This window comes from Macaca thibetana, chromosome 19 (genome assembly GCF_024542745.1).
Source record: "Macaca thibetana thibetana isolate TM-01 chromosome 19, ASM2454274v1, whole genome shotgun sequence".
NCBI classification, from domain to species: domain Eukaryota; kingdom Metazoa; phylum Chordata; class Mammalia; order Primates; family Cercopithecidae; genus Macaca; species Macaca thibetana.
Genome location: NC_065596.1, coordinates 20,828,916 through 20,843,580, shown reverse-complemented (window position 1 = coordinate 20,843,580; position 14,665 = coordinate 20,828,916). Strand labels below are relative to the sequence as shown.

General features: G+C 56.4%; 2 protein-coding genes across 7 annotated transcripts in view; one reads left to right on the top strand and one right to left on the bottom strand.

Moving 5' to 3' along the window:
- The window catches only part of TLE5 (TLE family member 5, transcriptional modulator), a 392,013-nt gene that overhangs the window by 311,201 nt on the left and 66,147 nt on the right, over positions 1-14,665 (bottom strand). The gene's annotated exons all lie outside the window — the stretch shown is intronic.
- Positions 6,816-14,665, top strand: part of NFIC (nuclear factor I C) — a 113,641-nt gene continuing 105,791 nt past the window's right edge. For 4 of the 6 annotated variants that reach the window (XM_050770432.1, XM_050770429.1, XM_050770431.1 and 1 more), the window contains exon 1: positions 14,236-14,371. In XM_050770432.1, coding sequence (XP_050626389.1) covers positions 14,342-14,371 — 30 coding nt within the window. In that variant the 5' untranslated portion in view covers positions 14,236-14,341. Of the gene's footprint in view, positions 6,932-14,235; positions 14,372-14,665 lie in introns of those variants that run through there. The other 2 variants (XM_050770428.1, XM_050770430.1) reach the window with 2 other exon arrangements.

Sequence of the window (14,665 nt, the reverse complement as noted above, 5' to 3'; positions counted from 1 at the left end):
CTGGCTCTGTGGCCCAGGCTGGAGTGCAGTGGCGCGATCTCAGCTCACTGCAAGCTCCAGCTCCCGGGTTCACGCCATCCTCCTGCCTCAGCCTCCCGAGTAGCTGGGACTACAGGCGCCTGCCACCACGCCCGGCTAATTTTTTGTATTTTTAGTAGAGATGGGGTTTCACCTTGTTAGCCAGGATGGTCTCGATCTCCTGACCTCATGATCCGCCCGTCTCGGCCTCCCAAAGTGCTGGGATTACAGGCTTGAGCCACCGCGCCCGGCCTTGTAGTGAACTATTAATGCATCACTGCACTTCAGTCGGTGACAGAGCAAGACCCTGTGTCAAAAAAGAAATGCACAAAGGTAAAAAAATTATATATGGTTCATACAAAAATGGTATCATATGTTGTCCCCTATAAACATCCCATCATCATTATGTCTCCCAGACCACTGACAATTTTTGGAAGCCTCACTGTGCCATCTCGTGAAATGTCCTCCACAGTCCCCTACTGCTGGACACTTAAGCTGTTCCCAGTTGCTAAGATGGAGCTGCAGGAACAGCCTCGCGTTTTAAGCTAGATTTGCTTTTATGTAACAATCACTTTTACGTCATTCACTATGTGTTAAGTCCTATCTCTGGGCACTTTGCAAATATCAACTTATTTCATGCTCTCTCCAACTCCCATAAACTCCCCATTTTGCAGATGTGAAAACGGAGGTTCTGTAGGTTGAGGTGACTTGACCAGGATATGAACTCAGGCTAGACAGCTCCTGTCAATGCCCTGAGACGCCTGTCTCCTTCCCTACAGTGGAGACCCAGGAGCCAAATCACTCTGTCAAAGGGGAACAAAAATTCTTGCTGGGCGCGGTGGCTCACGCCTGTCATCCCAGCATTCTGAGAGGTTGAGACGGGTGAGTTACTTGAGCCCAGGAGTTTGAGACCAGCCTGGGCAGCATGGTGAAACACCATCTCTACTAAAAATACAAATATTAGCTGGGTGTGGTGGTGCATGCCTGTAGTCCCAGCTGCTCAGGAGGCTGAGGTGGGAGGATCGCTTGAGCCCAGGAGTTGGAGGCTGCAGTGAGCCATGATCATGCCACTGCACTCCAGCTTGGGAGACAGAATAAGACCTTATCTCAAAAAGTAATAATAATAATTATTATATATGTACATATAATATATAATACATACATGAGATTTTTGAAAATTATGTTGTTTTTGCCTAGGCTAGAGTGCAGCAGTATTCATAGCCATGATCATAGCACACTATAATCTGGAACTCCTGGGCTCAGGTGATCCTCCTGCCTCGGCCTCCTGAATAGGTAGGACTACAGGCCTCTGCATTAGGTTATTTATTTATTTAAGACAGAGTCTCACTCTGTTGCCCAGGGTGGAGCGCAGTGGCACAATCTCAGCTCACTGCAATCTCTGCCTCCCAGGTTTAAGAGATTCTCCAGCCTCAGCCTCCCAAGTAGCTGGGATTACAGGCACCTGCCACCACGCCAGCTAATTTCTTTTTTGCACTTTTTTTTTTTTTTTTTTTTGAGACGGAGTCTTGCTCTGTAGCCCAGGCTGGAGTGCAGTGGCCGGATCTCAGCTCACTGCAAGCTCCGCCTCCCGGGTTCACGCCATTCTCCTGCCTCAGCCTCCCGGGTAGCTGTGACTACAGGCGTCCGCCACCTCGCCTGGCTAGGTTTTTGTATTTTTTTTAGTAGAGACGGGGTTTCACCGTGTTAGCCAGGATGCTCTCGATCTCCTGACCTCGTGATCTGCCCGTCTCGGCCTCCCAAAGTGCTGGGATTACAGGCTTGAGCCACGTCGCCCGGCCTCTTTTTTGCACTTTTAATAGAGACAGGGTTTTGCCAGGTTGGCCAGCCTGGTTTCGAACTCTTGACCTCAAGTTATCTGCCTGCCGCATCCTCCCAAAGTGCTAGTATTATAGGCAGGAGCTACTGTGCCTGGCCGTTTTTGCCTTTTGCATAGCACAGGCATGAATATCCTGGGTCATGTTTCCTGTGGATATTTATCTAGGAGAGCAAAGGCTATGTTATTTGGCACATGTATGTTCAGTGTTGTGGCTAATGTCAGTCTGTTTTGAGAGAGACTGCAGTGTGGAAGAGATTCGTGTACCCGTGGCTTCTAACACTTGGTATTGTTGGACATTTTAAACTAACGGGCAGTGAAATGGGAGTAAAACGGGGCCTGTGACTTTATCATACATGTCCTGGATTCCTAACAACGTTGGACATCTCTTCATGTATTTGTCAGATGCTTGTGTTTCCTCTTTTCTAAAATGCCTTCTCAGGCTTTGCACATCTTTTTTTTTTTTTTTTTTTTTTTTTTTTTTTTTTTTTTTTTTTTTGAGGCGGAGTCTTGCTCTGTTGCCCAGGCTGGAGTGCAGTGGCACGATCTCGGCTCACTGCAAGCTCCGCCTCCCGGGTTCACGCCATTCTCCTGCCTCAGCCTCCTGAGTAGTTGGGACTACAGGCACCCGCCACCACGCCCAGCTAATTTTTTGTATTTTTTAGTAGAGACAGGGTTTCACTGTGTTAGCCAGGATGGTCTTGATGTCCTGACCTCGTGATCCACCTGCCTCAGCCTCCCAAAGTGCTGGGATTGCAGGCATAAGCCACCTCGCCCGGCCTGCATATTTTTCTTTTGAGTGATTGTCTTTTTCTTATTGGAACTTCATTCTTTTTTTTAAGAGATGGGGGAGTGGGGGTCTCACTATGTTGCCCAGGCTTGTTTTGAACTCCTGACCTCAAATGATCCTCCTGCCTCACCCTTCTAAGTAAGGAACTGATTCTTTTTAAAAGACTGTATGAGATTCCATCAGAAGGTTTTCCTTTTCTTTATGGCATGCATTCTCAACAAAGGCAAAATTGGTTCTTGGCAGGGTGGTGTGAAAAAATCTTACTCTTTTAATGTACAAAACACAGCAAAACACAGATATACATATAGTATATAAGCAAATATACAGGACATCTATGTTACTAAATTTTCATGTGGGGTGATTAGGAAAAGTCTGAAAAGATCTATGGGGTGATAATGACAAACAAGGTTTTTTTGTTTTGTTTTGTTTTGTTTTGGAGACAGAGTTTCGCTCTGTCGCCCAGGCTGGAGTGCAGTGGTGTGATCTTGGCTCACTGCAAGCCCTGCCTCCTGGGTTCACGCCATTCTCCTGCCTCAGCCTCCCGGGTAGCTGGGACTACAGGCACCCGCCACCATGCCCAGTTAATTTTTTTGTAGTTTTAGTAGAGACAGGGTTTCACCATGTTAGCCAGGATGGTCTCGATCTCCTGACCTTGTGATCTGCCTGCCTTGGCCTCCCAAAGTGCTGGGATTATAGGCGTGAGCCACCACACCCGACCAACAGACAAAGTATTTTTATACCAATTTTCATGAGTATATGGCAACAAACATTTTTAGGGGCATACATACCTTTTCTTTTTTGTTTTTTGTTCTTTTTGTTTGTTTGTTTGTTTTTTGTTTTTTGTTCTTATTTGGTTGGTTGGTTTTGGGTTTGTTGGGATTTTTATCTAGTTTATTTCTTTATTTTGAGAAAGAGTCTCATTCTGTTACCCAGGCTGGAGTGCAGTGGTGTGCTCTCAGCTCACTGCAACCTCTGCCTCCTGGATTTAAGTGATTCTCCTGCCTCAACCTCCCGAGTAGCTGGGACTACAGGTGCCTGCCACCACACCTGGCTAATTTTTGTATTTTTCATAGTGAAGGGATTTAGCCATGTTGGCCAGCCTGGTCTCGAACTCCTGGACCTCAAGTGATTCACCCACTCGGCCTCCCAAAGTGCTGGGATGACAGGCGTGAGCCACCACACCCAGCCCCTGCTGGTTTTTTGAGACAGGATCTCACTCTGTCGCCCAGGCTGGAGTGCAGTGGCGTGATCACAGTTCACTGCAGCCTCAATCTCAAGGCTCAAGCAATCCACCCACCTCAGTCTCCCACGTAACTGGGACTACAGGTGTGTGCCACCATGCCCAGCTAATTTTTAAAATTTTTTGTAGAGATAAGTTCTCACTATGTTGCCCAGGCTGGTCTCAAACTCCTAGCCTCAAGTGACCCTCCCACCTCTGCCTTCCAAAGCACAGGGATTACAGGTGAGCCACTGAGCCTGGCCCATATATATGTTTTCTCAAGTTTAGAATAAGCTCCCAAAATTTAGACCGTAAAATCTGAGCCTGTCTTAGGCCTGTGCCACACAAGTCAAACTGCTTTTACAATTCATACACCCATTCAAGCACTGATGAAACTGCCTGTTTCAACACATCCTCACCAGCACCGGTTTTATCCATTTACAAATCTGCAGTGACTTTGAGGAGTGCCAAAACATGGTAGATTCTTCTTATTGTTTTTCCACCTTTCTTTGGTCTCTGTAAGGCTAAACCTTTTCAATATGTTTGCTCATCACGCTGTCCCTGGGGAATGTTCTAGAGTAGAACATCAAGTTGGCCCCTATGAAAAAGAGGGGGTCCCTTCATGTGGAGGGGCAGAAATTTAGCTGTGTTGTAGCCTATAGTTATGCAGAAAGTAGAATTTGCAAGCAGTGCACTTGGATATGTAGCCTAGAGGAATTTCCAGCAAAGTGTTGAAAGCACACGCTTCTTCTCTCTGCTTGTTATAAAATGTGAGAGGAAATAGACAGATTGAGGGAAGAAGTGTGAAGTAAAAAGGAACCAGGACTTGATAATCTGGGAGATTCTAAGCCCATGGAGATCACAAAAGATGCTAAAATTAGATGCTCCCGACCATCACCACTTCTCAACTCGGTGACCTCAGGCAAGTGTCCAAACCTCTCTGAGATGCAGTTTCCTCATCTGTAAAATGGGCTTGATGGTAATAGCACCCACTTCAGAGGGCTGTGGTGAGGGGTAAGTGAGTAGGTTCATGTCAAGCACTTCACGCAATGCCGGGCAGGTGCAGGGGTGACTTCGTAGGGAAAATGATGGGTGAGAGGCACTGCATCAGTGCTCCACTGTCTCTACACCCCTCATTACTTCCTGGCTGCTATCAACCCATCCCTCCTCTCTGCTCCTCACCCGCAGGTACCTAATTCCCTGAGGCAGGGGAGGGAGTGAGAATTCAAGCTGAGGATTAGTAGAGGCCGATTAGGGACAGGCGGGAGTAGGAGGGTCTCCAACCCACTAACCCTTCCCTTGCCGGTCCTGCCTCAGGTTTGCGGGAGGGATGGGGGCCTGCAGAACTTTGGTACCTGCCACACCCCTGGATAAAGCATTAGGCTCCCTGCTGGTTGACCCCAGGTTGACCCCTCTCTGGGCCTCATTGGTTCCTTCTGAACTATGGGGTGAAGACTGAGAAATGAAATGGGAAAGCCTCAGCGTCTGAAGATGAGGGCACAGGGTAAATGCCTCGGGGCTGGCTGAGACATCCTTCGCGTAGACAACACTTACTGAGCACCCACCATGTGGGCAGAGCTGCTGGCATCACCGTCGCCTAGAACTGCTCAGCTCCCAGAGTGCCAGACTCAACTTCCAGAACCCCCAGACTCAGCCATCGCTCCGGAGGGGCGCTCCGGGGCCTGATCCTCCTCCTGGGGTGCCGCCTGCTCCCACCCTCACCCTGGGCGTCCTCCCTGGGGGAGCAGGGAACCACTCCCCCAAAGGGGTCCCTGAAATCTTGTATCCTCAGTGTGGGTGTGTGAGGGGGGAACTGGGGAAAGACAGACAGAAGGACCATAACAGAACCCCTTTCACCAGTCACCCCCTGCAACCTCCCGCAGCTGCGCCAGACGCAGAGCCGGTGGGGGGGAGGGGGCGGTGCCTACTCTGCGGCTGTCAGAGGAGGGGGACTGCGGGAGAGCGCTTGGGGGGGGGGCGCTGCGGCAGGCGGTCCCAACCCGCAGAGACTCGCGCGGCAGGGGCGGGGGCGCTGACCCACCTTGGCCCGGTCCCTCCCCCGCTGCGGAGGCCTCGCCATTAATCCTGACCGGGGGAGGGGGCGCCCGCTGCCCCCACTTCCTACGGGGGCCGCTGCGAGCACTCCCCTGCCACCCCCCGCCTGGAGCCCCCGCGGGACCCCCAGGGGACCCCCGCCCCCAGGTCTGTCGCCCTCGGTGTCGGAGTCTCTGTCTGTGTCCCCGTCTGTCCCGTTTCCCTGCTGTGCGTGTGTGTAGCCGCGTGTCCCCCGGACACCTGCAGTCACCGGCCAGGGCGGCTGGGGGAGGGGTCCTGGGGGTCGGCGCGTGGGTCTCTCTGAGGTCTGGGTGTCTTTCTGGGACTGTGCGTCGGTGTGATCTCGGGGTGTCAGCCCCACAGGCTGCGAGTGTGCGTCTGTGTCGGCCTCCTGCAGAAGGTGTGTGTCCCAGATGCCTCACCGGCTTCAAGCGTGGGTTCCCGTGTGCCCGGCGGACACCCACGGGCTGTGTGTCCGTCACACGCTGTAGGCGCCGCGCGTGGGGATCTCTGCGCGTGTCCGTGTGTGGTGTGTATGTGTCCGTGGCTGAGTCGAGGAGGCCCGGCCCGCCGGTGTCCCCGAGTCGCCTGCGCGCGAGTGTGTGTATGCGCGTGTGTGTGCGCGCGCGCAGCGGCGAAGGTGGATCCGCTCGCTCCGCAGCGAGCCCGGCCGGGGCCCCTCGACCTGCAACCGCCGCCGCCGCCGCCGTTCCCCGGGCCTCCCCTCGCGGGGGCCGGGCCGGGGATGGAGCCGCAGCCAGAGCCGCTACAGCCGGAACCGCGGCGCGGAGCAGCCTGAGGCGCGGGCGGCGCGCGGGACCGGGGGGAGGGCGGGCCGAGGGGAGGGTCCTGCGGGCCGGGGGGGCGGGCGCGGCGCGCCCCCTCCCTGGCGCGCTCGCTCCCTCCCCCGCGCGCCCTCCCTCGCCGCCTCCTCCCGCCGCCTGCGGCCCCCCCTCGCCGGGGACCGAGCGCGCTCGCTCCGGCGCCGGCCTCGCCTCCTCGCAGCAGCGCCATGGTACGTCGCCGCACCCACTTTCGTTTTCGCCCGGGGACTTTTTGGGGTGGTGCGTGGGCTCCGGGCGAAAGTTGCAAGGTCTGGGGGCACAAGGGGCGGGGGCCGCCCGGAGGAGGGGCTCAAGGCGGGGACCCCCAGTAGCCCGTCGCCGCGGGACCCCTACCCACGATCCCCCCCGACCCCGGCTGGGGGCGGAGCTGGCGCGCGGGGCGCCGCGAGAGACCCCAAGTGGGGAGCCCCTGGCGGGCGCCGCGGAGTTGGCGGGGAGGGCGGGGCTCCCCGGAGAAGGCCCCAGCAACCCCAGGCCGGGCCCCCGCCCCCTCCCCGGGCCAGACCCCTGGCGGGAGGGCGCGGCCCTGGGCGCAAGACCCCCGAGCGCGCAGTCCATGGGGGAGCCCAGGCCAAGGAAGGGGCGCACGGCGGGGCGGTGCGGGGGGCGGGGGTCGCGGCGGCCCCCGCGGGGTGCCCTGGCCCGGGCGAGCGCGGCGCGCCAGCTAGCGGAAAATGGCCGCTGCGGAGAGGGGCGGAGAGCGCGCCGCGGCCGCCGCCGGGCGCCTTGAACTTGGAGCCGGGCGGGCGGCCGCGCTCGGCGCCGCGCAGGAGCAGCCGCCCCTCCTGCTCTCGCACCGCCCCCGCCCCGCCCCTCGGCAGACCCCGGCCCGGCTGCCGCGCACACGGGGTCCCCAGCTGGGAGGGACCCCTGGGACTCGGCCGGGCGCGCCCCAGGCCCGGGAGCAGCGGTGGCTGCACTTGGGGTTCCGGTGTCCGGTCGACTGGCGTCTGTGTCGTGCGCACCTCTAGGGGTGCGTGGGAGCCCCTGCGCTCCGTAACGGGCCGGCACTGGCGCCTGGGGGAGCGTCCGGGGTGCGCGCGACTCGGTGGTCGCATACCTGCCGTGGGGCCGCGGGTCCTGGCGCGTCGGTTCCTCCGCTTTCTGCGTCCGCGTGTGTCTGCACATCCACGTGCTGGCGTGTGTTGTTGTGAGCGCCGCCCGCATTGTGCGGCTGCGGGACACTCTTGTGTCTTTGGATAACTGGGCGACTGTGCGCGCGTCCCTGCGGGGCGGTGTCGTGAAACTATGGCTGGGCTGCGTGTCCGCGGGGCCGCGTGTCCCTGGGTGACCGTGGGGTGTCCCCGTGTGGGTGTGCGGCGGTTGAGGGGGGGTCGCCAGGGAGTGGAGAATTGTCGAGTGGCCGCGTTCCAGGGGACAGTTGGGTGCCGCTCGCTGTGTGCGAGTGACTGGCGCTGTGTCCCCCCAGGGAAGGGTCTGCCTTCCACCCCTGGCCTCGCCTCCCGCAGTTCCTTTTATCCTGTAACTGGGGACTGCCTGGGCGGCGGGGGAAGAGCGCTCCCTCTACCTTTTCAAAACTGTGTCCCTTTACCTCCTCCCTAAGTCCCCTCCACTTCCCCCAGTTTTCGGGGTCCCCCATCCGCTTGACCCAGGGGGTCCTGGCTGGAGGTTCGGGCACGAGGTGGCGCCGGGACGCGATCACGATCACTCGCCTCGCAGACGTCGCTCGCCAGGGGTTGCGCTTGCGCGGGGACCTGCCCCGAGGGGGGCGGGGCGGCGGAGGTTCCCCCCTCCCTGCGCGGCCGTGGAAGTCCCGAGGGGTGGGTGGTTACAGCAGAACAGGGGTTAGGACGGGCCCGGTGGGTGGCTAAAGAGACCCCTCTTATCCTATGCTAGGGAGAGCCCAGGGACGCCGGGACTGGTCCCGCAGTCCCGCAGTGCCGCCTCCAGCACTTGCCCCCAATGGACCAGAGGCTGTGGGCACAGAGAGCTGTTTTCTCACCTCCAGGGGAATCCCCGCCGCTCCCCACCCCCCCCCACCACACCCCCTGTGCGTTTGATATAATTTTCTAAATATAAAAACCCCAAGGCCAGGGGGGTGTCTCTCGTTTTCTTCTTGACGTCCCATCATGGGGGGCTGTTTGGGATTTCAAGAAGAAGAGAAAACTCATCCCACAATGACACGGAGACCTCCCTCCACAACACTCAAGGTCACACTTGGGTCGTCACCATCCCCCACACCCACTCCCAGCCTCAGACTCAGCACTCTCCCTCTGCACTCCCGGACGGACGGTGGGACGCCCTGGCCTTCAGCATGCAGCATGCACCTCTGTCCCCATTTTCTGTGCTGTGCACAGTGGGACACACGTGCATGCAGTCATAATTACACACACACACCCCCACGACACTCCCTCATGGTGCCTGTGTCTGTACGACTATGCACACACAACCACACAGAGACTCACATAGACACACAGGCCTGTCTAGAGACAGATGTCACACACACACAGGCGTGCACAGACACACACGGGCAGACGCACTCACGGATACAAACACCGCACTTGCGGGGGGGGGGGAGGACAACCACATGTCACCCTCCTGCCCTTCCCTGTCCCCACCACGCTTCTGCAGGGCCAAGAGCCCAGCCCCAGGGAAGAGCTGGTTCGGGAGAAGCAGGGAGATGGAGTGCTGTGTGTCATTGTGATGGCGCATATGTGACTCTGTGTGTGCCTGTGTGGGAATACCAGGAGGGTTCCACTTGTGGGTGTGTGTGCTTGTAAGAGTGTGTGGTTTGTGTGGAGTGTGTGTGTGATTGTGGACAAGTGCCCACGTGTTTGTGGTTGTGTCTGCACTTGTGTGGGGGGCAGCTGTGTCCCTGTGTTGTGCTTGTAAAGAAGCGTCCTGTGGGGAGTTGGGAGGGTGTATTTGTGACTGTGTGTGCCATGGGGGCCTGTGTGTGTGTGTGTCTCTGCTCGCCCCTCTTTGAGGAGGTATTTGAGGTCAGATGTGGGGAAGGCTGTGATCATGTATGTATGGGTCTGTTTTTTGTGAATCTGTGTGTGTGTGTTTGTGTCTTTGTATGTGTGTAGGTGTGTGTCATGTGGAGTCTGTGTCTGCAACTGAGTCTGCACGATGTGTGTCTGTGCGTCTCTGTGGGTTGTAGTGTGTGGTGTGTGTGACTCTGTGTGGTGTGTGTGTCTTTATCTGTACCAGCCTCAATGGCCTATCTGACTTTTAACTCACTTGACCTTAACATCCCTTTCTACAGCCTCAGTTTCTCATCTGTAAAATGGGACCATATGGGACACTTGCAAGGTTCACTGGGAGCTGACATTGTGAGCCCCTTGCTGAGTAGGTGTGGGGCAGGGGGAGGCTGAGTGCACACTGCACTGCTGTATAATCATTTGCCTGCAAGATTTATGTCCTTTATTCTCTGGGTGTGGTGGCTGTGGGGTTACCATGGGGGGCTGGGGTTCCTATCTACCCTACCTGAGCTGCTCTGTGAATTGCATTCAACTTTTTAAAAGTTTTCCTTTAATTACTGAAGCCATTAGTGATCATATGAAGACGATACAACTGTATCCAGAGGAAAAAAATCCAGTCTTTCTGATCACCCCCATTTCTGGGTGGAACCCCACTCCAGAATGTTACCATCTATAGTTGAAGCATTTGCAGGAGTGAGAAATACACATTCTTATAGAGGATACATGTGCGTATGTGTATATTTCCATAAAGGAGGTACTTGTGGAAATACTTGTGTATTTCCATAAAGGAGATATGTATGTGTGTGTGTGTGTATGTGTGTATATATATATATATATATATTTTTTTTTTTTTTTTTGGACAGAGTCTCGCTCTGTTGCCCAGGCTGAGTGCAATGGCATGATCCCAGCTCACTGCAACCTCCGCCTCCCGGGTTCAAGCAACTCTCCAGTCTCAGCCTCCCGTGTGGCTGACGTTACAGGCACCCTCCACCATGCCCAGCTAATTTTTGTATTTTTAGTAGAGACAGGGTTTTGCCATGTTGGCCAGGCTGATTTCGAACTCCTGACCTCAAGTGATCTGCCTGCCTCGGCCTCCCAAAGTGTTGGGATTACAGGTGTGAGCCACTACACTTGGCCAAAGGATATATATACATGTGTGTGTGTGTGTGTGTGTGTATATATATATATGGACACTGTATATATTTTTATAAATACATGTGTACTCTTTAAAACCCTAAATGAGATCTTGAGTTTCCTTGCTGGGTCTACAGCAGTGGGGTCTCAGCCAGGGGTGATTCTGTCCCCAGGGGACACTTAGCCATGTCTAAGGACATTTGTGGTTGTCACAACTGGGGGGTGCTCCTGGCATGGAGTGGGTTGAGGCCATGGACACTGCTCAGCGCCCTGCAGTGCCCTGGATCGCCCCAACCCAGAGAGCGATCCAGCCCCAGTGTCACAGTGCCAAGGGGGAGAGCTTGGTCTACAGCTTCCTGACCCCCCGCTTGTCTCTTGGGGACATCACCAGTTGGGAGCCGCTGGTTTTACTCAGTTGCATAGTGTCCCGGCCTGTGCCAGGATTACTAAACTGGTCCCCCACAGATGGACAGCATGGCGGCTTCCAAACTGTGGGCATTAGTTTTATAGGTGGCAGTCAACTCTTTTGTGCTTCTGTATCTGGGACAGTTGCAGAGATGCCGAAGAGTGAAATAACTGTAGAGAGAGTGCTTTAAAAAAAAAAAAAAAAAAGTGAGCCAGATTGTGCTGGAAAGTGCCAGGAGCTAAATCATGCACCCATCTTCCGGGCCCTCCACACGCAGGTCTAAATCCACCAACTGCCTTTTTAAAGAAACTACAATGTACGGTTCCCTGCTGTAACCAGGGGCAGGTATTTGCTGACTCGCCTACAACCCAGAGAGTTAGGAGCTGGCGTCGCCCCATTTCACAGAGGGGAAAGCTGAGGTGCAGAGAGATGAAGCTGCTGGCTGGAGGAGACATAGACCCAAGTATGGAGCCTGCGCTGCACTGGCCTGCTGCGTGCATGTAGGGAACCAACTGTGTGTGCTGCGGGGGGCCGGGGGGGTCCCTTCCCACCCAAACTGGGATATAGGCTGCTGTTCATACACTTGCAGAAGCTTCTCCCTGTAGCCACTACCAATAATATATATATATATATATATATATTTTTTTTTTTTTTTTTTTTTTTTTTTGAGACGGAGTCTGGCTCTGTCGCCCGGGCTGGAGTGCAGTGGCCGGATCTCAGCTCACTGCAAGCTCCGCCTCCCGGATTCACGCCATTCTCCTGCCTCAGCCTCCCGAGTAGTTGGGACTACAGGCGCCCGCCGCCTCGCCCGGCTAGTTTTTTGTATTTTTTAGTAGAGACGGGGTTTCACCGTGTTCGCCAGGATGGTCTCGATCTCCTGACCTAGTGATCCGCCCGTCTCGGCCTCCCAAAGTGCTGGGATTACAGGCTTGAGCCACCGCGCCCGGCCCACTACCAATAATATTAACACACCCTTCCCACAGGCTAGACTCCAACCTTCCCCACCTTCCAAGATGCGTCCTGTTGCCATAGCCATTTTACAGATGAGGAAACCGAGGTTCCTAGAGGGGCAGTCTGTGCTCTCTAAACTTCACCTTCCAAAGGATTCTAAGCTACTGAATGAAGGTTGCAGGCAGGGTGGGTTGTGCAGGGGAGGGAGGGTGGAAGGCACGGGGTCTGGAAGTCTAGGAGGATTGTCTGAAGTCAACCGCAACTTTTAAACGTCTGTGAATTTTAGATTTCACCCTATATGTGTCCCTAGTGTGTTTTAATAAAATACTGCTTCACGTTATATTGGTAATGTGGATTTCCAGATACACTTCTCACCATTTAATTCAAATGCTCCCCACAGTTGCACGGTGGGTTTAAAACACAGACACAGACACACACACACACACACATATATTTATGGAGTGTTCGTGATGTGCTAAGCACTGTTTGAATAATGTCACCATCAGGCAGAGAGGAGTCTGGGGGGGCGGGGGGGTGCCCAGGGAACCTATGCTCCAGGAATTCTGCTGCCTCCTAGTCTACCTGTCGGGCCCTGGGCAAGTGGCTTCCGTTCTCTGGGCCTCAGTTTCCTCTCCTGCAACACCTGAGGATAATGGGTGCTGGTATCTTCTGTGCCCCTGGTCCTGGGGCACCTGTCCCAGCTTGGTGAGAGGGTATCATTTGTCCTTGGGAAGCTCGGAGAGATGAGGCGAAATGGCCAAGCTTTCTAAGAATGTCTTTAGTGGACATGTGACCGAAGGTCAAGGCTCTGCTAAGGTCATTGTCCCTATCCCCAGCAGTCCTATAGGATGGGCACCTGTAAGCCACTTTATAGGGGAGAGAACCCTTGGGGTGGGAATGAGAGACACAGCAACCTCTGAACAAGCCTGGGAGGATCCAGGGAGTGAACCGGGGGAGGGTTAGGGCCCTGTCACCAGATGCCCTGGGGGCTCAGACCAAGGCAGGCCAGGTCTCTGCCCTGTTATTCTAGAAGGAGAACAGAATGTGGGCTCCGGGGCCAGATGGCCTGGCTCCAAGCCCCCCTCGCCATACCTCAGTCTTGAGATCTGTGAAAAGGGCACGTGCACCCCTGAGGCAGGTGGAAATTATTGGATACCCAGGGGGAGGCTGCAAGGGTTTATCTGGCCAGCTGGAGAATCCGCCTGGACTCCGTCCTCTGGGGTGCTGGAGAGAGACGCAGGCGAGGCCACCCCGCCCCTGCCCCTTGGGTGCTGAAGAGAGCAAATTCTGGAGCCTCCTGTGTTAGCCTGGGCCCTTCTCGCCAAGGAAGGGACGGCTGCACACAAGCCCCTCTAGCTGGGAACCCGCAGCCCCTGCCTGGCTCTGAGGGGAGAAGGGAGCGAGGGTGCTGTGGGACCAGCAGCTCACCATGCACCCAGAGTCGTACATCTTTAAGGGGAAAGAGGCGCGCTGGCCGGCCTCTGCGCACGTCACTTCTTCATTCCTTCCCTCCCCCCTGGCTCGTTCCTCCAACTTCCCGGCCAGCTCGGGGGTGATGAGGGGGTGGGGAGGGGGGGCCTTAAAAATCCACCTCTGGCCCCTCAATGTCCAGAAACAGCCGAGTACCCCCTCTCCGCTTGATCCGAGTGGGGGTCGCCCTGCAGTCCCGGGGTCCGGTCTAGTGCCCCTGGGCACTGCGTAAATTCGGGAGTGGGGGGTCCTGAGACGTCGGGGGAGGCTCTCCTTTCTCGCTCGCGCCCTTTTTTCCCTCGTTTCTTTGAAAGTTGGGTGTTGAGAAGTGGGAGGTTGGGGTGGGAGGGGAGATAAATGGGGGGTGGGAGGGGAGAGAAATGGAGGAGGGAGGGGGGGGGAGGGTGTCAGAGGGTGGAGAGAGAGAGAGACAGAGACGGGGGAGAGAGGAAGAGAGAGACACCGAGAGAGACAGAGGGAGAGAGGGACAGCGAGCGAGGCGGGCGGCGCGAGAGAGGGAGAGCGGGAGGGAGGAGGAGGGAGACCGAGGGAGGAGGCGGCGAGGAGAGCGCGCCGGCCGCGGGAGGGGGGGTGGGGGGGGTGGTTTGGAAAAATGACTCAGTAACTTCAGCGCGCCCGCTCCGGCCGGCCCTGCGCCTCCCGCCGCGCCCGGGATGTATTCGTCCCCGCTCTGCCTCACCCAGGTACGGTCCTCGCCCGGCCCCCGCCCGCGCCCCCTGCGCCCTGGGCCCCGCGCCCCCCACATCCCAGCCCCGGAGTTTTGAAGCCGGAGGAGGCGGGACGAAAAAGGCGCGCGTCCCTCCCGCCATCCCTGCCGGGGATGCCCCCCGGCGTCAAGGGCTGGGGTCCGGTGGGGGGATGGGTCAGGCTGAGGGACCCCCACACACACCCCTACCTACCCTGAACCCCCTAGGCGGGACTCCCGCCCAGCCTCCCCACCCTCGACTCTCGGGACCTCTCCCGGATGTGGGGGCTTG